The sequence below is a fragment of the Lycium ferocissimum genome, chromosome 2 (assembly GCF_029784015.1).
Source record: "Lycium ferocissimum isolate CSIRO_LF1 chromosome 2, AGI_CSIRO_Lferr_CH_V1, whole genome shotgun sequence".
Taxonomy (NCBI): Eukaryota; Viridiplantae; Streptophyta; class Magnoliopsida; order Solanales; family Solanaceae; genus Lycium; species Lycium ferocissimum.
The window spans coordinates 32,454,907-32,479,371 of NC_081343.1; the positions used below are offsets into that span (position 1 = coordinate 32,454,907).

General features: G+C 35.2%; 2 protein-coding genes across 2 annotated transcripts; one reads left to right on the forward strand and one right to left on the reverse strand.

Annotated features, from left to right (window-relative positions):
* Nucleotides 1-1,127: 1,127 nt before the first annotated feature.
* On the reverse strand, nucleotides 1,128-7,158 carry LOC132034898 (small nuclear ribonucleoprotein SmD3b-like). Its single transcript, XM_059425237.1, has 5 exons — nucleotides 6,880-7,158; nucleotides 2,357-2,409; nucleotides 2,209-2,275; nucleotides 2,066-2,122; nucleotides 1,128-1,517 (listed from the first exon to the last, which is right to left on the reverse strand). The coding sequence occupies exons 1-5, from the start codon at nucleotides 7,036-7,038 to the stop codon at nucleotides 1,455-1,457; spliced, it is 399 nt and encodes a 132-aa protein (XP_059281220.1). The 5' UTR covers nucleotides 7,039-7,158; the 3' UTR covers nucleotides 1,128-1,454.
* A 3,120-nt stretch (nucleotides 7,159-10,278) lies between these two features.
* On the forward strand, nucleotides 10,279-15,863 carry LOC132034913 (peptidyl-prolyl cis-trans isomerase Pin1-like). Its single transcript, XM_059425251.1, has 2 exons — nucleotides 10,279-10,669; nucleotides 15,463-15,863. Exons 1-2 carry the CDS (start codon nucleotides 10,432-10,434, stop codon nucleotides 15,585-15,587), a joined length of 363 nt encoding a protein of 120 aa, XP_059281234.1. The 5' UTR covers nucleotides 10,279-10,431; the 3' UTR covers nucleotides 15,588-15,863.
* The last annotated feature ends 8,602 nt before the right edge of the window (nucleotides 15,864-24,465 follow it).

Sequence of the window (24,465 nt, forward strand, 5' to 3'; positions counted from 1 at the left end):
TCACGCTTTAGAATGTTGAGGTCATGTATGGGCTACAAGTAGATGGACGCCCATTATATACTGAGGAGCCTCAACCGTCGCCATCGTATCAGGAGGAGTTGACTAGGCTCACTGATTGCGTGCCTAGGGAGGGTGAGATATGGGGACAGACTCGGATGTCGATGGTTGCTTCGAAATAATACTATTTTTTATTTTATTTTATTTTATTATGGGGACATCCGAGTCTATTATTATTTGGAGAAAAAAAAAATGAATAAAAAGGAGAAAAAAGATAATCAGTAGAGAGAAAAAAAAGATACAATTACCTACAAAAGCAAATGAGTAGAAAGAATAAATATTTTTGGGGTATGAAAGTAAAAAAGGCATGAAAGGGTAAATATTTTGCGTATAATAGACATTGATGTTCTTTTCGCTAGTTTTTATCCCCATAGCTGACCGCTAGCATAACTCTTTGTGCTAACAAGTGCACAACTACAAAAGCCTGTGTTCAGGTTCACGCTGTTTTTAAACGGCTCTCGATGTTATAAACTAATATAGGCTTCACAGACGACCCCCCCCCCCCCAGACCCCACGCCCTCGCCCCCTCTCTCTCTGAGCTTCAATCAAGCCAGTAAAACAATCATTTGAAACCATACGAACTGCAATTTTAGCATAACAGGTGTATAAGTTACTGCTTTCTTTGTTTAACTAACCATATTTTTACTCATGATTTACTACGCACAAGCTATAGCTTAAACACACTGTAAAAAAATTACTCATGATTTTACTACAACCGCATATGGAGAAAATATAAACCAAGAATATATGTTTTCCTGGACAAAAGCGACATGTTGCTCTACTAGGACACTTTATGAAACGGATTTCCAACTGAAACTGACGCAGAACTCTATCCAACTCAAGTTCCAGAAGTTATTTACCAATGGTTCAACCTGAATATCTGTTTTTCCGTCCTAAAATATAATTTTGTCTGCTCGCTACAGCTATTGACCTCACAAAGAAAAGCAATCAACATTTTATTAAGGTTCATGAGAGCATCCTAATGAAAATATTTAAGAAAAGGTTTCTTGACAGCAAGAGATTGATACAGGATATTCCGGCGAACCAGTCAAGCTAAGCACCGGATGAGGTTATAGCCAATCAACAAGGGACTATTTGCATTAAAAACGCTAGGAAAAAATTCATAACCCATCACTAAACAGAGGCACAGCAAAGTACTCCTGGAGCACAAAATGTTGAATGAGAAACTAGACCAATCCATATTACCATAATCTATAGCGGCCTTCCGAAAGTCACTCGATTTTCCAGCTCACTCAAGTCATATCTAGACCAGAAAAGTTAAAATTCTACACCGAATGTTCCATACTGCTTAGAATTACAAGGGAACAGAAGCTTACTGCCAATACAATGAATTTATGAACTCAAAACCAGATCATACAAAATCCCGCAAGGGGCAATCATCTTCTCACAGGGGGTACAACACCCCGACCAGGTGCTGCTCCACGACCTGCGGCCTGAGCCTGCAAAGGAGACATTTATAATCACGTACATTTCATTTCTCACTAAGAGTACAACATTGGCTAGCTAAAACACAACAATTTTTTTTATGACAACAGAACCCACAGCCGCTGCCCTTCCGGTGCCCACAAGGTAAATCCCGCTCCTGTGCAATAGCCCACAAACCACAGGAGAGATAACCCGCAGTAGGCAAGCCCCGTGCGACGAGCTCGACCGGTCGACCCAGAAGGCAAATCCTCTATTGTCGTAGGCAGGGAGTTTCCAACCTGAGACCTCCATTATGGAAGCCCCATGCTCAACCAACTGAGCCACCACAACAAATTCTTCATGACATCCTTCTAATTTTTTTTGTTCCCACCCCCCCACAACCCACAAAAAAAAAAAAAAAACTCCCTTTTCTTTGAACCAAACATGGAATTGGCCCCACCATTTTGCAAAATCAAGCAAATTAACTGCATATACCGAATTCTACGAGAGATAGTATGTGGTTAAGTTTTACTAGTTGGCCTCGAACAGAAAAAATAAGTAGAAGGGATGCTTCAACACTCACTTTAGCTCGCATTGCCATAGCACGTCCACGTCCAACACCAAGTGATGAACCTTTGCCCTTCAAAAGTGAAATTAAACATAAGCAAAATACTTAAAGTAAGTAAAGAACAAGAACAAACAAAGACGGATGCTATAGTAAAGTACCTTAATTCTTGCTTCTAGGCGCTTGAACATAGGAGCATTCTTAAGCATATCTGGAATTATCATGAACCTGGTAGATATTAAAGTTCAGCTATGATCTTACCAGGAAACAGCCTAAAATCATGCAATAGGAATCTATATTTCTATACACCTGACTTTACTGCCTCTAATAAAAACATGTTCTAGTTGTGACACCCTTCCATCCTGCATTGATCAAAAATTAGAAACTAGGGTCAATATTTTTTTAGAAAAAAAAAAAAAAAAGAAAAAAAAAACATAGAAGGAAGATCCTATACACCTACATTTCTTTTTCCATGAGTAACTGGAGAAAGAACCAAATGCTTAGAAGGTGAATCATGCATCCAATACCTATGTTACTCGGACTCTTCACTTTCGGTGCCGCACCCGTGTCGACACGACATGGGTGTGGGTGTGGGTGTGGGATCCGTACCCAATCTGGTCAACCGATTTTGGGTACTTTGACTTAAATCGACATAGAAATTCTGGACAGATTCAATGATTTCTTTAATCAAAACTAAAGCTAAGGTGAAATTGAAGAAAATGGAATACCTTTGTATATAAAAATTTCTATGTCACTCTGTTTCCTTTTATCTCCTTTGGGGATTCTCCTCTTGATCAATATTTTTTCCTCAAGTTTTCCACATAATATTCCATAATTTAGTTTTTATAACTCTTTCTTTAGATATTTGAACTTTTTTAGCCGAATCCCCGCACCCGTATCCATAACTGGATCCGTATCCCCGAATTTTAAAATTTAGATCATGAAGGATCCGACATCTAGATCCGCACACGTATCGGACACCCGCACCCCAGTCCGAGTAACTTAGTCCAATACCAAGCATGCAGTTATGAATGCAAAACACGACTTCGATGTATTGCTAAATCAGCTTTTACTGGTTTCTTATTTTGTTTTACCAAACCCTCTCAAGTAGCCAGGCATATCAACAATTATCGGTTCAGAGTTTCAACACAAGGATCGCAAAAATCACTCTCTCTTTGGCAAAGGTTCAGTAAGATTTGGATGCTTTATCTGATATATCTTGATGCTTTTTCTTCAATGACAAAGTTAAAGAAAATATCAAGGACAGGGACAGCAGTGTAAAACCTATTTGGTATTGTTTCCCTGTACTGCTAATGCACTGGAGAGTAAGTTGCACCCCACAAGAAATTGGAAGTGAAGAAACAAAAAAAGGGAGAACCTGCGAAACACAAATGGAAAAAGCGCAACCAAAACATGACAGCAAAATGTCACAAATTCTAAACCTCTTCTTAGCACCTTTACTACCAGGACTACACACTTCTAAAAAAAAAACTGTGGTGTCCATGTCAGCTTGCGCACACTTTTACTACCAGAAATACACACTTGATCTAATAGAACATCAGAAAGCCAAATAAATAAGACTAACCTCAGAAGCTAGAAGTTTCATATACGAATAGTTGCTATGTTTGTGGTGTCATTTATGTATTACTTATTTACAGTAGGATCTGGTCATCCATATTTATAAATGGATTTGGTCATAGGGCTTTGCTCTAGTGGTAAGACCGCAACACGCAATGTGTGGGTTAAGGTGCACATCACGGGTTCGAATCCTATTGCAGACAAAAACCCTAGTATTTCAGTGGATAAGGATAGAGGGATGGGCCAATGATCCACCGAATTTCAAACAGTAAACCAATGACCCTCGGGCATTTCTCGATCATAAAATAAATAAATGGATATGGAAGGAGGACAAACTTCTATTAAACGTACCCTTCTTGTTTGGGACTAAGACGTACTTATATTATTGTTTGTTGACTTGTTGTCGCCTTATTGTGTGGTATGTGAGACCTTTTTCCATATAAATCCATGGTTTTATGGTTGGGTTGTGTTGGAAATTGCTATTCAAGTCCTTAGAGTGTGATGCGAAATGATTTGTGTAGCACGTACTTTAGCCTCCTGGGGTGCAAGTTTGGATAATGATCTTTTAAGACGCATGAAACTGGAAAAGTTGTGGTAATGCAATTTTAGCCATTATTCAGTCAAAGGGTGACCTAATGATCAATGAAACTGAGATGGATCATGGGTTAACCAAGGTTCAAATCCCAACAAAGGCAAATACTAAAGTGATCTGTGCAAACGGAGATAGCAGGTACCTAGTGGGGATTAGTTGGGGTGTGTGCAAGCTGACTTGGACACCACTGTATGAAAAAGAAAACAAAAGCCTTCTAACCTGCTGGACATGGGCAATACAATATTAAATATTGGTAAACAAAAGTTTTCAGTATATTAAAGCCTTCACATACTTGGTTAATTTTTGTACATTGCAATGGAGTATTTGAGAACCTAAAGAAAAAGGAAAAGTTAATAGTGTTTTGTAGAGATTTCCTTGTCCTCAATAATCCTTTGCCAGGAAAAGACGGAATTGTGGAAAATCTGTTCGTTGGTAAAGGGGTCAAGTTCCTGAAAATTCCTGGAAAACAAAGCTTGGAAGTTGTTTATTTCTTATAATAAGATCAAGGGCGTAATTATTCATTAATAGGTAGCTAGATACAAACTTAAACCCATCTGGCCTCCCTCTCTCTTCCTCTCTCCACCCCACTCTCTCCCTCTATCTCTTAAAATCTCTCAATACGAACCTGAGAGCTGAGAATCTCCAGCATGGGCATCTTTCCCACGCTGAAAATATGTTTATAAGGCACACTCATAAAATAGAATGAAATGACATCTTAGCTCTAACTCTATTTACACCTTTTTCCTCATCATTTGTTTTTCAATGGAATACGGGGGAGATCATCAGTTTACATGGAATTGACAGAAGGAGGAGCACCAGATTATTATCCACATTTACCTTGAGAAAAGAGCCTGCAAAATCCTAACTACTGTCTACTGGTCTCACCTCCACGGCTCCATCTCTACTTGACATCCGAAGATCCTCATTACTTTAGAAAATCAGACAAGTTTAGCAGATGGTTCTGCTTATGTTTCCATATTTAGAGCCCGTTTGGATTGGCTTATAAGTTGCTTATAAGCTGTTTTCAGCTTTTTTGAGTGTTTGGCTGGCCAGCTTAAAGCCATTTTGTGCTTAAAATAAGCCGAAAAAAATAATTAGGCCCGTTTGGCTTAGCTTATTTAAAACAGCTTATAAGCTGAAAACAGCTTATAAGCCAAAAAAAATAAGTTAGGCTACCCCAACTAATATTTTTTTTGGCTTATAAGCTATTTCCAGCTTATAAGCTACTTTTTTCAAGCCCAGCCAAGCAGGCTCTTAGTTTTCACTTTTCAATCACTTTCACCTGTGATATTGATTATTTCATGTGCCAAATTAAGCATTGAAGAAGCCATGGTAGACATTTAACTTTTTTAGCTCATTACACAACTTGTCATGATGTTATCCTTGTAAACACATACCAGCATTCTCTTGTTGCTGGTAACCAATAAAATTGCTTAAACGATAAAAACATTTATGCATTGAAGATTTCCGCTTCTGTTTAGCTAATGGAAGATGGTTGGACATCAGCGGGAGAGCTGTTATCGTTTTCTAATACCAAACAACTTTTCCAACAACTCTATGGAGAAAGTATTAAAAACAATAACTTTCTTGAAGAATGGAAACAGAAAATGTTTCAATAAACCAAACAGGCACTTAGGCCATGTTTGGCTTAAAAAAAAAGTCCTTCGTTTTCATAAAATGGAGCTGTTTTGGCAGTAAAGACACTTTTGTTTTCAGAAAACACTACATAATCCTTCATTTGAACACAACATAAATTTAGGAGAAAACTAGATATTAACTTGTAACAGAAAACAACAGTACAACAAACACCAAGAGATTGAAACTAATCCAATTAATGAGAAATATTTCATATAAGTCAATGAGATTCTTTAACTTTGGCCCAGAACCAGATATCCCAGTGGCCCGTGATTGACCCAGTAACAATAAGGAAGTTGGTCCAATGCTATAAGCCTATAACTACCTCCCACAAAATACTGAACTCGGATCTATGTTCTCTTACTGATACTCAAGTAGGTATTTTTTATTAACTGCTCCTACTGTCCAAATATATGATGACTAAGACTACCAGGGGTTTAAGCATCAAACTTTTTGTGTGAAATCGGATATCCCTCTTTCACTTCCTTAACTAAACATTTACATAGCCAGAGACAAATAATCAGGAATTTGCACGTTAAAAAATCGTACATTAGCAGTGTAAGTGATGTTCTCAAGCTAGCTATTCCATTCGTCCTCGCACTCAACTACTTCACTATCCAAAACAATGATAAAGACATAATTTTCCATCTGAATTTGGAATAGTTCTTCAATTTTTCAAAAACAAACTTACCTAATTCGAAACTACACAAAGAACACTTTGAATCACGTAATATTATAAGAACAAAGGGTTTTATATTTAAGAGCTAGGGTCGGGAAATCAAATGAATTAGGAACATGTATAAAATCCATACTTTAGCATTGTAAGTGATGCTTTCGAGCTGGTTATTCCAGTTGTCCTCGCGCTATACTACTTCACTATCCAAAATAATGATAAACACCTAATACAAAACTACACAAAGATTACCATAAGAACTAGGGTTTTAGATTTGAGAAACAGGCAAACACGGCATTAACAAGAAAGTTCAACTAAAACAGGAAATCAAACGAAAATATACTAAACCCATACTTTAGCAGTGTAAGTAATGCTTTCAAGCTGGCAATTCCAGTTATCCTCACACTCCACCATACTTCCTCTGTAAACTTCACCGCTCTTCATCTCTACAGTCACTATATGCCCTGTTGCTTCGTGTAGAAGTTTCACCGGTATGCCCAAACTACGACTCATTGCTAGGTAATGCTACTCTGGCTAGATTGTAGTTTGCAGCTCGGTGAATTGTGGAGTCTGTAAACGTATTATTGGGAAATCAAACAAGACGAGTGCCGCGAACTTAATACAACTTAGGGCTAATTCTTTCAGTGTCTCTGCCGATGGATCGAGTTTGATCTAACGGTTCGTGTTTGTTGTGTAGGTTTTTTCCTTTCTCTTCTTTATATTTTCTTTTTCTTTTTCTTTTACTTTTTCTTTTTTGGCTATTTTTGTCTTCTATTTGGAGGCTTTTTATTTTCGAGAAAGGGTAAAAATGGAAGTCTCGTAATAATTAGTACAACTAGCGGTTTATGCCGTCTTTGTTGCACTTACCAACACTTAGATTATAGTGCGTATGTGTATATAGTTGTCTTTGAATGGTGATTATATATATATATATATATATTATGTTCAAAGCACGATTAATATAACATTGTAGTTTGTCTTTCCGTATCTAAAACTTTATTATATTAATGGTTGCTACGAATACAAAATCGGCAAATTTATTAATATTTTTTAAAAGAGAAGACTTGTTTAAAAAGAAACTATTTTCCTCTCTTGAGATAAAACAATAGAATATTTAAGCATCGATTGATACTTTTAATTTTAATTCGATTAATTTAAAAGTGTAAAATACTTATTATTTTTTATCAAATTTTGATTTGGATAATTCTAATTTAAATTATTAAATTAATTTTATATGTTTAAAACAAAACAAAGTAGAAATTGATTTTCTATTTAAACGAAGAAATACTATTTTTTAATTTTTGGTAAATATTCTCGGTTTAGCTCATTTTACTTGTCATGTTGTCTTTTACATGGTTTTTTAAGAAAACGTCGATTAGAATTATAATTTGACTAATTTACCTTATTCATTATTTGATTTCCATTTGATATATATTTTTCTACGACATTAATCGCTTTTCACATTTATTGGAGTAAGAATAAAAATAAAAAAGTAATTAAAGTAAGAATAAAAATAAAAAAGTAATTAAATTCTATCTTATTTTAAAATATAAATATTTTAAGTATATTTATTTTAGTAAACATAACAAATAAATGACATGGCGGAATAACAAATACAACAGTTTAATAGCTAGATTAGATCTCGGGCTAATATAAAAAAAAAAAAATTGTATGGTTTGACTACCTAACCTTTTGAAGAAAAGCAATTTCATTTGCTCACTAATGGATTGATACGCACGTGAATGAATCCATCATTATTGACTTAATGAGATACTTTGGACATTACATGAATATTGTTTGATTTTTTAATATGGGGTGCATTTTTTTTTTGGACATTATTAATTTGCACTATTTTTATGCATATATATATATATATATATATATATATATATATATATATATATATATATATATATATACACTATGTTCAAAACACGATTAATATAACATTGTAGTTTGTACTCGTATCTAAAACTTTATTATATTAGTATTTACTACGAATACAAAGTCCGCACTTTTTTTTTGACATTATTTTTTTTTTATGGGGTTCACTTTTTTTTTTATATTGCTTTGATTTTGTTAATATAGGGGTCCACTTTTTTTATCGTGAGTTTGGAGATGGTGGGTTCTACTTTTTTTTTTTTTAATATATATTGCTTGATGTTGTTTAGTATGGGGTCCACCCTTTATAAGGTGCTTTTTTTTTGGACATTATTAGTTTACTTATTTTTTATGCATATAATATATATACATATATTATGTTCAAAACACGATTTATATAACATTGTAGTTTGTGTTCTGTATCTAAAACTTTATTATATTAGTGTTTGCTACGAATAGAAAGTCTGCACTTCTTTTTTTTAATATTATATTTTTTTTAATATGGGGTTCAATTTTTTTTTTTAGGGCTTGATTAATATGGGGCCCAAAAAAAAAATTTTTTTTTTTTTAGGGCTTGATTAATATTGGGCCCAAATTTTTTTTATTTATGGGGGGTCCACAACGGACGACGAAAAAGTACCCCAAACTCCCTCTTCTAAATGGTAGAAAAGTGTGCGGATGAAGTTTAGAAATAATGTTTTCGTGTGCTAAAGGGTCTCCAAACTAGTAAGCCATCCCGTTCAAAATAAGTGTATATTTAGTCTTTTTCACATTCCTTAAGAAAAACACTAACTTTTATAAGAAAACATTAATTCTTAGAAAAAAATAGATGTTTTGACTAAACTACTCTTAATTAATAAGACTCTTGCTTATATACTGTCTTGAGTAAATAGAGGCAAATCTGAAAAAATAAAGTTAAATCCTTCTTGATTATGTAAGTGGACACTTATTTTGAACCAAAATAAAAATAGTAAGTGGACACTTATTTGAACGGGGCGAGTACTATGAGCATGTTTGTCTTTTTCATATTTTGACACTCAAAAGCACTTTAAAAAAGCTTGATCAAATACAATATACTAATCAAATACTGAAAAAAGTATTTCTCAAATGAATTGGCTAAACACAAACTGTTTTTCTCCGGAAATAATTTTTGAAAGTTGTTTTGACAAAAGTGATTCTCAAAATAAATACAATTTTTAACTACTTGACCAAGCAAGCTCTTAGTTTATTCAAGTTTACTTTTACTATTTTATCTTTAACATTTTTTTTAATTCTCAAAATACGTCTAAAAAAATCTCTGACTTTCTCGTTACCCTGTGTAATTTAAACCCTTAAACTTATAATCTTTTCGTAAAATTTTTAAGGGTATCTTAGTCATGTTAGTAAAGGAACAGTTCGTTAGTATTTTTTAACAAACACATCAACTGCTCATTATCTGTTTAAATACTTATATTCAAAATGTACGTAATTATTTATTTATAAAATCAATTGCTACACTTTAAAACATTTTTCAACACTTTGAGACTCACCATTTACCCTCAGCTAATCCAAATGAATTGGAATTAACTTTTTTCCGCACTAGATGAATTAAGGTACTCACAACGTTCACAAGTCATAAATAGATCAACCACTACGTCATTACAAAAAAAAAAATTAATTAAAAGGAAATCATACTAATTTGATCTTTGGACATTTAATTTAAATTGACTACAGCAATTGTCCTCTTTAGATCCGCGGAAATGTTGTGAATCTAGTGATCATCGAAAGAGGAAAGTGACAATAACTTTAATTGACCTTTTTTCTCCACAATGACTCTTTAATCTTTATATATACACGTACAGTCATATACGCGTTCTCAAGACTCAGCAACAACAAAACCCCAAAATAATTTGCAATTCTCAGCTCCACTCTTACAAATCGTATACCACAAAGTCAGTAAAAATAGAGTCAGATCGGAAAAGGAAGTTGAAGACATCGATCTCTTCAACAGATCGACCACCAGATAAGCACAAGAAAAAGTCCAAAATGTCCTCCTCATCTGAAAAAGTGAAGGCATCACACATACTCATTAAGCATCAAGGTTCTCGTCGTAAGGCATCGTGGAAGGATCCAGAAGGTCGTGTTATTTCCAACACCACTAAAGATGCTGCTATATCTCAACTGAAATCTCTACGTGAAGATATTGTGTCTGGTAAAGCTAAGTTTGAGGATGTAGCCAAGAGTTATTCTCATTGTAATTCTGCCAAACGTGGTGGTGATTTGGGTTAGTATAAACCCTACACTCCTTTTACGTCCGCCCCTCTTTTTTTTTTTTCCGCTTTTGTGTTGTTCCTGTTTGTGCGCGAAATATGCTGATGGGATTAATTTGCGAGGAAATTAGTTAAAAGGGGTCTTTACAAAATGAATTTAGGTATGCATGGGCGATTATGTAATAACTGAGAGGCGATCTATTATATTTTGTAGAAGGTCATTTAATCAATTCATGAGGAAACGTTTGGCCATGAGAATTAATCACTTTTTTTTTTTTTAATCATTTTATTTGAAAATTAGTGTTTGGCGTGAAAATTCTAAGTAGGCGTTTGTCCATAGAAAGTAGAACATTCTTTAACTTTATTTGAAAATTTTGAAGTTGAAGGTGTTTGGTTATAGTTTTTTGCAAAGAATATTTGGTTGTTTTAATGTTCTGAAAGTGAAAAAAGTGAATACAGGGTTTGAGTTGCTTTCCAATCCAAATACAACTTACAACTTGGAATTTTTATGGCCAAACGCTGATTTTCAAATGAAGTTAAACAAATTTCTGGAAAAAAGTGAAAAAATCTCATGGCCAAACGGGTCCTAGCGTCTGACCATGAAAATTTTAAATACAACTTGAAGTTATTTGGAATTTGGAAAGCACCTAATACCATGTTTTCACTTTCAGCACATTTCAAACAACAAAATATTCTTTGCGAAATCTATAACCAAACACTCCCTCTTCAACTTGAAAAATTCCACATAAAGTGAAAAATATTTGGTTCTATGGCCAAACGCCTATTTAGAAGCTACAGGAAAAGTAGGCCAATTTCTTGTATAACTAGTATACATAGAAGAATTGGTGAGAAAAATAGAATTACTTGAAATTATATGAAAAAGTTTGTAGTTAAAGGAAAATTGTTGGACTTTGTAAATAGTAATAGTGTCATATAGGATCTGAGGGATTTGGGTGAACTATAAACCCCCTTCTATTGGAGTACTATTTTGCTAGTTATCCATCAACTATATAGAAAAATGGGAGAAGTTTTTGAACTGTTTATACTTTGAATTACTCTTGTGAAGTGATAGAGTTACCATGAGGACTTTTTTTAAGTTTCTTGTTTTTCCATTATGGGAAACCCATTTACTTGCTTAAGGCTTCATGACCAAGTGGTCTCTGATTCAATACATTCTTAGTTGGGTCGTCTTGTCTTTGCATTTTCTTCTGTCTATGTTATTTGACTTGATCTATGGAAGCAAGTGATGGTTCTTTTAGTTCAGTTACTCTTAAGGAAAAATAATCTTTGCATGTTTGGCTTGGTTGATTTAGTTTCCTAAATTGTCATGTGAGCATGAAATCCCTGCATAAGACTTCTATTTTTGTTTTTGGAGAAAGAACTTGCCATGAAAAATGTGCAAAAAGAAAAAAGCCAATTCATTCTTTGAGCCCCATGAGGACATATATTTAGAGACCCTCAGTCTCCTTGTGTAATATTGTTTCCTGTGTAGTTTCTACTTAGTTGTAGAGGGAAAAGTTGGTCGCCATCTTCTTTCATTTTCTTGTCCTCCCCAGTGTCACCTCCCATTATATTTTGAATCGGATCCCTGCCCTTTGTTTGCATGCTTTCCCATAAGAACTAATGCAAACGACACAAATAACTATGCCTCTCCATCCCAGACTAGTTGGGGTCGGGTATCTGAATCAGTTTTGCTCTATTTGGGCTAATTTCATTTCAATGCTCAAGTTGTCTTACAGGACAAACTATGTAGTGCTTCTCTAAATCTCAAACATATCCCTACACTGGCATACACAGTATCTAACCAAAAAGAATAAAAACCCTCCCCAGCAAAGAGTGGCAGTACTGCTTCTAGCCAATTGGTCTAAGCTACAATCCTCCTTAGGAAGTGTCCTAATCTGAGTCTAGATGGTCTTCTTGAATATCAATGAACTTAAGTGCAACTGTAACGCTATATGTCATCTTTTCTTAATTTAAGCTCTTTCTGCTTCATAGAGCCTATGGCTACTGATTCCTACTGAAGGATCGGTGTAAGAAATGAAGACAAGGAACTGTCAAGTGATGGATTCTGCTTGAGTCATTGGGATATTTGTGGCCTAAGCCTGGGACGCCTTATCTCTCTATCTTGGATGTAAAGAGCAGTTCCGGTTGAATTTTATTCAATCCAACCAATCTATCTTATCTCAATCTTTGGGAGCAGGATAATCATCACTCTCTAGCCAGATAGCCTTCTGCTTCTTGCTAAATATCTATTCCAACTTTGGTAGAAACTAACTAAATGACGAAGTGGAGAACCCCCAGGGGCTAGAGATATTGTCTGTTTCCTCCTCTCTCCCCCTCTTTTCTTCATTAACTATGTTAGCATTGTTTTTACATGATAAAACATGATCTTAAAGGGATGAGATTTCCTGTCTTTTGTAAAACATCTCTTGCTTCTAAAGAGTCAGTACCTCATGTTCTTCAGTATCTTGTCTGCTATGCGTTTGTTGGAGGTGTTCAATGGTACACCATGTAAGATCTGGAGATAAGGGTTTTTGACCTCATTCTTAAGGCTCCATTTGGTTTCATGATGTTCCCCTACATGTATTGAGCTATAAAGCATAATCTGTTTCAATTCTTACTTTTTGTATCTTAGTATTTCAGGTGCCTTAAATGTTTTTCAACTCTCCTTAGTTTGTGTGTTGTTTAATATGCTTTATTTTGTGCTTCTATGTCTTAAGTTTATTTTTTCAAGAAAAAGTTATAATCTTAAGATTCTGCTTTTAGATGCTTTCTACTGTTTCCCCATGGATTTTGTTTGACTAATGCAACAATTAAAAGAAGAAAGTTGCATGAATTATTACATTCAGAAATATGTTTAAATAATGGGTGAAAATGTTAGGAGAGGGTAAGGAGGTCATTGTAAGTGTAAAATAATACAAAGCAATAACTCTCATATGTTTTAATCTTTGAAGGTTGTGATTTTGTCACTAGAAGATAGGCCAATATTTGTAGAACATAGTACAAGAATAGAAGTGGTAGTACAAAGCGGAATGGAGGGTATATTAATCTTAACCTTGCAAGGATTTAAAATGTAGCAATCTACATGAAAGATGAGTGCTCGACTGAATGTATTTCGAAGTTCACAGCAAGCGCTGCCAACTGCAATCAAACTTCATGATTGCAGAGTTCTGTTTAAACTTTGGTATATGTTTATTCTGCAGTTTTATTTGATGAAATAAGCACCTTTTTTTTCGTGTCAAGCAGCAAGAATGCTGTCTTTATCTCATTTCCTGGGGAACTTTACAATACTCCAAAATGTGGCTCAACTTCTATTCCTCGTCTGACAGTTTATGTAATTTGGTGTCATGAAATTCCATCTCTTTCTTCATGCACAGACTTTCCACTCTGCATACTGCATAGCATGCCCAAGGTTTAGGAAAACTTCTACAGCTGTTATGTATTTGGGCACTATTTTGGCAACTAGCAGTTTTAACTAAAATAGTAAAATTTGATTGTTATTAAAAGTCCTTTTTTTTTTTTTCTTTGGATTGGTAAAGGGTATTGTATTGGTAAGCAGCAAAACTGCTGGCAAGAATTTAGAGAGGAAAGCCTCTTTTTTTTGGGTAAATGAGGAAAGCCTCATTACAAGTTGTGTAATGAACTCAAGCCCTGTTTTTTGCAAACACTGTATTCTAAAATAGTTTGCCCAATATAGCCATTTCCTCTGAAATAGAAGCAACGAAGAGGATTTAATGGCCGGACTTATATTTTGATTGCACTTACACCAAGGTAGCAAATTTTAAAGCTATCATAATGAATGGATGAATAGACAAATTGGTATTTTCCTTGATATGCGGTAAATTTAACTTACTAATTGTCGCATGGTGACCTAATCCATGCTCTCCTAATAATTCCATTTTAATTCTCGTAGGCTTGTAATGCATTTTTAAAAAAAAGTTATTGTGACTACTACATCTTTGACACACAATTACATTGTTATCTTACTCGCCGGAGGCATTTCACAGTCATTTATCCTATTTATCTGTCAAGAAATTTTGGTTAAATGAAAATTCCTACAAGGAGATGATTAGTGAGGAAGAAATATGTCAAGTTGTCAACGGCACCTAATTGTTTCTTTCACTTGAGAAGGGCTGCCTCCTGTGCATGTACTAAGATGTTCTAAATGTGGCATTGAAAGTCTGTTACCTTATTCAAAAAAATAAAAATAAAAATGTGGCATTGAAAGGCTTTGAGCTTCTGGAGCTGTGGAATAGAGCAATCTGATACCTTTTTTCTCGCTAACTGAATGTTTGAAAGATGACAAATAAGTTGTTCGCACTTGTCAAAAAAGAAAAGGAAAAAGTTGTATCCAGATTCATGCAGCTCAAGTTTTGTATAGTAGTTTTCTCTATAAGATGTTGCCCGATTCCAAAGCTCAGCATCTGTCAACAAAGATGTTGCGAGTGTTAATTTTGTCTCGCTTCTTTTGGGTTCTTATGGCTTCTTAAAGGCCACAAATATGGAGTAACTTTGATTCTTGGTAACTTAGTTCCGGGTCGCATATACTGAAAGAAGAAATTATGTAATTCTGAATCAGCTGCTGTTGCATGGGCCTTGCAGCACTAACCTACTACATAAAGCACAGAACTGCTCTATAACATCGAATGGATCTGAGCAAACGCTTTGATTGCCAATGGTTTTAATAGACATGCGTATTTTTCTTACTCCCACGGCATAGTTTTGGTTCGTTAATGATCTTTTTTGCCTTGGAAATTGCTTGCACTGGTTATGAAGCTATACTAACCTCTGAAGAATTCATGTGCAGGTCCATTTGGCAAAGGTCAGATGCAGAAACCTTTTGAAGAGGCAACTTATGCTCTAAAAGTTGGCGAGATAAGTGACATCGTGGAAACCGACAGTGGTGTTCATATCATCTTGAGAACGGTGTAATTGTGAATGTAATTGCAGAAGAATGATTTAGCTGGGTGGTGCAATAGGCAGCCATAAAATGTTGCCACTATAATACTTAATCGATCATTATTGACTATTAGAAGATTGCACAAAGAATTTTTTTTCTTAGGCCCTTCTGTTCCCAGAGGTTGGGGGTGAAGAATTAAGAAAAAGAGGAGACTTTCTTTGGTTATTTGGTTGTCTTTCAGTTGGTATTTTTTGGGCATTTTTTATATTTGCCAGAAACCTTTTGACCTAATTTTGTGTGTTCATGCATGCTTTTGATGTGTTTTCTCTTTCTTACAAGCTTCTATAGTCATCCTTGTGAGATTCAGCAAACCTATTAATTTGGTACTCTTTCGTTTTCATTTTATAGCATTGTCTTTTGACTGGGCACCGTTAAAAGAGAAAAGAGAGACGTATTCATTATATATACTTAGAGCTTGTGACAGAAATAGGTCACGACGTTTCTACTATTATAAGAGCATGTCATAAGGGTAAAATAAGAAATATAAATTAAAATTTAAAGAGTTTTCAAATGAAGAAAAAATTGCTACTAATTTTTTTCGAGTATACTAATTTTTTTTCAAGCATGCTATGGAATAAACTGTCAGGTAATAGTAGAGTTGAGGATTAATTAGCCAAGCTGATATTGAACATATGCTAAAAATGTAGAATATTGAAATGAAACAAGCTCTAATGAAAGAAAATATCTAGTAAGAATTCATAACTGAATCGAGTTAGGTTGAAATCGAGGCAAACTAATTGTGATGGTCCATTTTGAATACCATCAAAAATTTGCGTCGTATATGGATATGTTGAACAGTATGTTACGCAAATAAAAATCGATTATCATCGAGGATTAAGGGTGACGAAGGGGACGGGACGGGGACTTCTTAAAGGGGGGCTTTGGGGGATGGGCTTAGAGGGGATTTTTTGGGGGGCCTATCCTGTCCCACTCCAAGAGGGACGGATCGGGGGGTTGCTTTTTTTTAATTTATTTAAATATTTAATTTTAAAGTACTAGATAGACACAAATTTTATAAAAGTTCAAACGTAACATTTAAATTGATAACATTACAAATTCAAACATACAAACGGCTAATACATTGCAAATTTAAAATTCAAAACATAGAAACGAAACGTAAACACATTGCAAATCATAAAACTTCAAAAAATAAAAATTAAATGGTTAACACTTAACATTGATACAGAGAAACTTCAAAATTCATCTTTTATTTTGTGGCACTTCTTCGTGTGTTTGTTTAACGGTCCGGTACCCCCATGGGGGTATTCGGCGGGATTAAGCGTATAACGATACAACTTTTCACACTTGATATAACGTACATTTTCTTCGTCTACCCGCTCATAAAAATTCCATAACCAAGAAGTTCTTCTTTGAGGAGGAGGTGGAGGAGGAGGAGGATTTCCATGAAAGTTTGAACTTTGAAGTAGAATAGTTGAGTTTTAAAATTGAGGTAGAGAGATAATTGTGTGAAGAATGAAGTAGGATGGAGGGGTATTTATAGTTGAATTTTTATAATTTTAAAAATAAAGGGGTCTTACCAAAAAGACTTATAAATTCAAAGGGGTTGGGAAAAGACAGGAAATAAGATAAGATAAGGAATTTTTACTTGGTGTAGCTTCTTCTAAGAGGTTATTATTGATAATAACTATCTTTTAATTTATTTATATTTAGTAGCTACAATGATTTTGTAAATTACTATTCGTAGCTATATCAACATACATCAAGTTGGAGTGGTTTAACCCAAGTTCGAACCCAACCATCAACATTACTTTTCTTATATATTTTTTCTAGCTTCTTCTCCTTATATTTTGAGTGTATTTAAGTGTATTTCGTCATATGTATCAACAAGTTGGAGTGAATGAAGTAGTTATTGGGCGTGGCTCTGCTCCTTTCCACCCAGGTTCGAACCCAACTAACAACATTATTTTTCTTACATATTTTTCCTAGCTTCTTCTCTTTGTATTTGAGTTTATTTTTCATCATAGTATTTGACTCATTTTGTATCTCATATGTATATGGCCTGAGTGTCATGTATCTGAATGTGTATGAGCCAAATACATATGAGATGAGTGTATTTGGCTTGCTCAAATACATATGAGATGAGTGTATTTGGCCAAGTCAAATACATATGAGATGAGTGTATTTGGCTAAGTAAAATACATTAGCTACGAATTGTAATTTGGCAAATGGTAGCTACGTATAGTAAGAGCCTCATATAAGGCAGTTATATCTGTAAGTCTGCCAAGATAAGATGTTTAACTTCAGATTGATAAGTGAAGAAAACAGTGAGAGAGTACAAAAGATGTTAAAGAAAAAAGAGAGTGAGCTGTGCTGATAGGATCTTGAAAGATCAATTCAATAATAGGAGGTGTATGTAGAGTTGTAGACACGTGGGGTCTTGAAAGATCAATTAAAAAATTTAAAGACTTGGATTTATTTTTAGGTATTTATAAAAGGAGAAAATAATTTCAAGTGAGAACTATTTATTTTTTATAACTTATAACTTTAAAGTCTTTAAATATATTTAACAACGGCTATTTTTTGAACTTCTAAGGGCTATTACTTTTTAATTTATTACATAATATTAAATATACTTTCAAGTCTTTATAATCTTTATAAAGAATTGCATTCTTTTTTGTAGTTATGTAAAGAAAAACAATTTCAAGTAAGAACTTTATGTTTATTTATTCAGAATAGATCTTTTAAATTTCATAAAACTTGACTCAAAGTCTCAAATACAATAAGAGGACCTAATCTACACAGCCACCTTCTAGGAAGGGTTCTGTTTTAATTAGGCCTCTAAGTTACAATAAGATCACCTAATCTACACAGCCACCTTCTAGGAAGGGTTCTGTTTTAACTAGGCATCTAAGTAGTTAATTATAAATTATCACACTAAAACTTGTACGGATCTATGTACATTTTTTCTAAATGTCGTATCGCTTCCGTTGCATCCAATTCTGGAATTGGTATATCTGCTTGACGGTCCATAAGTTCCATGCCATCATCGCTATTAGTGTTGATTATCTCTTCATATTCTTCTTCTTCTTCTTGACGGGTTAATTTTGGTAGCCCACAATTTCTTCTTTCTGCGTTGATCCAATCCCTGAATAAGACAGAAATCTCCAAGCTATCTTGTGCTAATGAATGTTTGTGGTCTCCGAGTTGAAATCTTGCCGCACTAAAAGCTACCTCCGAAGGTACTGATGATATTGAATAATTAGGATATCTCGAGCCATTTTTGAGAGTAATGGAAATCCCTTGCCATGCTCCCTCCACCATCCCAAAATATCTTCATTGTCGTCGTCGTCCACAATGATGCTTTCCAAACTTTGATTAAGATAAGATTCAAGATCACTTTCATTTTGAGTATTAGCAATACCAAGCCATGCAGTATCCATTGATCGATGAAATTTTCTATTGCCAAATTTATCCTTATTTTTTGTGAAAGACGTTGATTTCCACTTCTACTTTCCATAGATTTATAATTATTATACATTATTTTAGCTTTTAATTCTATGCTGCTTTACACTCTTCAACATTTGGATGTTCGTTAGGAGGAATATCTAACTGCAAATAAATTTTGTCAACAAGTCCATGAGCACCTCTTAATTTTAAAGACGGGTCAAGTATACAAGCAATCAAATAAATATTGGGAATAGGAAAAAAATACTTTTTAAATTTGAGAATCATTTCATCAACGACTTCCTCATGTTCGTTTGATTCTCTATATTCCGCAAATCGTTTTGTAAGTCCACAAATATAAAATAACATTTGTGCAATTGTAGGATAGTATTGACCGGAAAATGCTTTTGTTGCAATATAAATTTTTTCTAAAAAAATACATAGTCCTTCAATTTCATTCCAATCACTATCTTGTATTTGTTCAGTGGGATGATAATGATGTGCATAAAAAACATATTGAAGGGGCTTTTGATGTTGGTGAGCAACAAGTAGCACTTCATATAAAGAATTCCATAGCACTTCATATAAAGAATTCCACCTAGTTCAAACTTCTTTTGGAATTTTTCTAACAGGCAAATTTTGCTCAACACAATATTTTTTAAACAAATTAATTCTACTTTGCTTATGAGCGCTAAAAACATATTGACAAGCATATCGTATTTTTTGTAGAGAACCATCAAATAAATCAAGACCATCTTTTACAACTAAATTAAAAACATGGCATGCACATCGGACATGAAAAATATCAATGTTAATTGGGCAAATTCTTATAGCCATAAGTTCAGCACTCTTAGTCATGGAAGAAGCATTATCAAATGTAACAGTTAATACTTTGTCAACAAGACCATATAATTGCAAAATGTCTAGAACATTTGTAGAAATATAAGAACCTGTTTTTTTCTCATCAATATATTTATAACCAAGTATACGCTTTTGCATATTCCAATTATGATCAATCCAATGTGCCGTAACACATAAATAATCATTGCCATTAGCACGCGACCTATATCAGAAGTGACAAACACTCTAGTATCTAAGTGATGGAACACACAACGCATATATTGACAATAATCACTTTGAAATTTAAAAAGGTCGGCTCTAACAGTGGATCTAGGAATGCCTTGAAAAGTAGGGTTATACATAGCTCTAATATAATGCACAAAACCGAGGTTAGAAGGAAAACTAAAAGGCAAGCCACAAACCGCAACCATTTTAACTAGTTCTTCACGATCTCTCTCTTTATTATAAGCCATTTGAGTGACAGCGGGGTTAGAAGGAATTAAAGTTTGTTGGACCATATTAGATCCCCCAACGGATCCACCAGGAACGACACTACTAGCACCGATCGGTGTGTTTTTAAGTCCGGCGGCTAATCAAGCATCTAAGTATGTTTTTTCGACACATGTTCTCAAGTGTCTATCTAAACCACCCGTCCCACCCGCTCCTCCAACTTTTCCCTGTTTTTTAATTTGTTTACATTTATGACAAATAGCCTGAGTTTTAGTATCATCTAAAGTCATGAATTTCCATACAGGACTAGTTCTAGACGTTGCGCATTACTCGTACCTCGAGTAGGAGGTATAGGGGGACAACCAGCTGCAGACTGAGATGTAATCCGAGTTGGAGCTTCAGTAACGGGACTAGTAGGTGTCTCATTTAAATCTAATTTCTCTCCTTCTTCTACTTCTTAATTTTCACAATCATGAAAATCTAAATTACCATAAGCTGTATCTAAGGCTTCATTTTGTAATTTTAAATCTTCTGGAATAGGAGGAAAACCAGGGGGGAGAAAATAAATCAGTTTCATCAACATGAGTGAAATCCTCCGTATTGTTTCTAAATTGAATTTTAGATTTACTAGAAGAACCAGATTTACCCTTACTACTACAGCTAAAAGGGTTAAGGATTTCGACAGTTTCACGTAGGACTAGGATCTTAACTTTTTTAGACATATTATCAAAGTATACTAAAATAAAATACGAAAATTAATTGAAAAACAGACGCAAATAAAATGCAAGAATTAAATAAATTAAAGGATGGAACGAGTGTACCAAACGCCTGCATAAAAGCAGACGTAACCGTAAATGTTGAAATTGAAATTGTGTTACTTGAAGCTTGAAAGTTGCTCCAAAATTCAAATATTTCCCACTTCACCAAAATAATAATAATAATAATAATAATAATAATATTTCACCAAATATTATAGAGAGATATAATTGATAACAATTATTAGAGAGAGAGATAATTGGTGGATGATTTGTGTGAAAATGAATAAAAATGAAGAGGTATTTATAGTTTAGAATTTGGATTAAAATGCAATTTATTAAACTTTCAATTTTTTTTTTGGGGAGAAGGGGACTCCAACGGCTGAAAATCAGATCGTTTAGAGTCCAAACGTTAACATTTTGGAGCCTCCAATGGTCAAAAGTATGACCAAAGAAAAAAAAATTTCGACGGGGTGGGACCGGTCAGCCAGTCAGGTACCCGGCCTGACCGGGACTTTTCCCCCCTTCCATCCCCCCACCCGTCACCCTATCCCCTCTTTCCGCTCCCCCGTAGTTGACCGGGACGGTCCGATGCCGGATCGGGCAGCAGGACCGGGACTGTCCCGTCCCCACTGACACCTTTATCGAGGATTGTGTTGGTATGGTAAAAGAGTTTGACATGTCTTCACCCTTGTAAATCAAAATCTAAGGTGTGCTTGGTAATAAAGGAAAAAGATTTCCTGAAAAAATTAGTTTTATTACTTCTTTTGTAGTGTTTGGTAAGCAAGCAAGAAAAAATTATTCCAAGAGAATTTACATGTAATTTAAGAAAACATGATGGGGGTGGGGAGGAGATAATGAATTTGAAAATACCAAGCGCAAATAATCTCTTCCTTCCCTCTCAAAAAACGCTCTCCATACACTTTTTAAACGTCAGTTAATAACAATCTTATTTTCTTCATTCTCTGCGACTGAGCATCATGCTCCGTCCCTTGGGGTCACCGGCAGGGCCGGAACTAGCGCGTCCAATAGAGAATCAACCACAGATGGCTACTACGAACAATGTGAATGAATCAATTCAACAAAACACCAACTATGTGAAAGCAATTCAAGTTATACCTTCTCCAAGCCCTACCAAAAAATCAACACGGAAATCCTAATATTAAGGCTCAATATACTACTGTAACGACCCGTTTCGTCGTTACTATGAAATTCTAAGGAAGGCAACAACTATGGGGCCTAACGATGTCTCCACCTTCTCGCATCTTGGAAACCTTTCAAGACAAACCAAGATCGTCATGTGTATCGAGTAAGCAATAGAAGTGCGAGCAAAGAAATAGGGCCAGACCGCTATAGCGGTCTCGTGGATGCTACGGCGTGCCGCTATGGCGGTATACCAACCAACTTACCGGTAATCGCATGGGACTACTTAACCGCCATAGCGGCATGTTGGCCGCCCTGGCAGTACTGCCGGGGCGGTTTCGCACAGTGAATTTCACCTATTTAAGTGACATTTTGGGAATTGACTTCATTTCTCAAAACCCTAGAGAGTCCAGCCGCCTTTGGAGTAATTTTAGAGCCAAAAATGATACTTCCTTGGGAAGGGTTATTTCCCTATCCTCTTCCATTCATTCTCCCAACATTGATTCTCTTTAAGGATCCTTATCTAGAGTCACAAATGGGAATCTCAAATCTCTTAAGTTCCAATATAATGAACCCTTGTCCTTCTTGATATAAAGTCCTTGGTATATTTTCCTATGCACATCATCCTAACATGATTCCCAACCAAATACTTCACCTACCCCATTAAAATACCTTTGGGTCTCTATTTTAGATCTTGGAAATGAGTTTCTTGAATTAAACCTAAAATGGAAAATTGACCAAACTAGTAACTTTAGTAAGGTCATGAATGTTCTAAATGAAGGTTGATCTATAAACTAGCATTGTGATAGTGAGTTATTAGGTAGGATAAAATTCTATATCTACCTTAGCAATTTCGAAGTCCTTGGGAAAGACCCTATTGGTGAATTTTACTCTTGGGTCCCATGGTTGTCTCCGAGCCTTTCATATGGATTACGCAAAGGGTGATTAATTGAGGCGTCATTGGATGTTCGTGGCACCCGCTTGGCCATGAGGTAGGTTACGGCTTCCTTTCGGTAGACTCCAATTAGTTTTCCGTATTATTGTGTAGAAGAAACGGAGAATGCATGTATAGGATTTGGAGATATGGGATGAAATCTTAGGATGGTATTGTTATGTGTGATATGTTTGTTTGGGCTCGTGGCCTGTAGACTCCTTAGGTATTGATGTGACCTTGTTGGCTATCGGTGGATTTATGTGACTTGGGAGTAGCGGGCGGAATCTAGTTATGCCTATCGATGAGATTATTGTAGCGAGTCTAAGCGCTAGTTGGAAATATAAAATGAATCACGGTAGTGAAGGATATCCTAATTAAATGATAACGAGTAACTCGAATGTAGGGTGAGATTCTTATCCTAAGTAAATAGGCTTATTAGGAAAATGGTAATACCGTATGTTAAATGATTGACCTGATGTGTGTTGGGACTAGCCGCCTCGTTATATGCGTTGATTGTTAATTGTGTTGGCTTGATGCAATGTGTAGTTGGTAGATAGCGAATATCGCTTGTTGTCCTGATTCAGATAGGATTGACATAATCGTTGTTGGTATGTGTACTATGATACATTATTGGCGTACCCACTATTGGTACTTGATATATGTTGGCATACCCACTGTTGGTATTGTTATGTGATATATTGTTGGCGTACCCCGTTGAGGTACTTGTGATATTGAGCTTACTTGTAGATGATTGACATATGCATTGCACGCATTCTCTCATATTATCATGCATGGCCGATATTCGGTGACCATCCGGTATCGTTGATGGAGCGTAACTGATATTTGATAAACTCTTTTACTTGAGTGATTGTGCAAAAGGCTGATGCCCGAAGATCCATTTTGGAATCGTTGTTTATATGAAACTGATACTTGATAAATTCTTTTACTTGAGTGATTGTGAGGAGGCCGATGTCCGAGGTTCAATTCCGGAATCGTTGATTTATGAAACAGATATTTGACAACTCTTTTGAGTGATTGTGAGGAGGCCGATGTCCGATGGTTATATTCGGGCATCATTGTACGGTCATCTTGATCACGACCCAATCGGAGGGGCGATGGCTTTGGCATAACTCACCCGGGCACCTCTTAACATACTTTCACATTACATCTAGGTGAGCCATATAGCTAAATCATACTTTTCATTCATTATCATGCGAATTCCCATTGGGCGATAATTCATTTATATCAAGATTAACAACTATGCCCAAATAAATGCAATACAAGTCGACGCAGTGCTCGATAAAATAATATCCCAAAATATAA

Coding starts and splice junctions, on each gene's coding strand:
- LOC132034898 (XM_059425237.1), bottom strand. CDS start 7,038: ATGAGTCGTAGTTTGGGCATACCGGTGAAACTTCTACACGAAGCAACA. Junction 2,276..2,356: donor ATTAGAGGCAGTAAAGTCAG/GTGTATAGAAAT, acceptor AATATCTACCAG/GTTCATGATAATTCCAGATA. Junction 2,123..2,208: donor GCCTAGAAGCAAGAATTAAG/GTACTTTACTAT, acceptor TCACTTTTGAAG/GGCAAAGGTTCATCACTTGG.
- LOC132034913 (XM_059425251.1), top strand. CDS start 10,432: ATGTCCTCCTCATCTGAAAAAGTGAAGGCATCACACATACTCATTAAG. Junction 10,670..15,462: donor CAAACGTGGTGGTGATTTGG/GTTAGTATAAAC, acceptor ATTCATGTGCAG/GTCCATTTGGCAAAGGTCAG.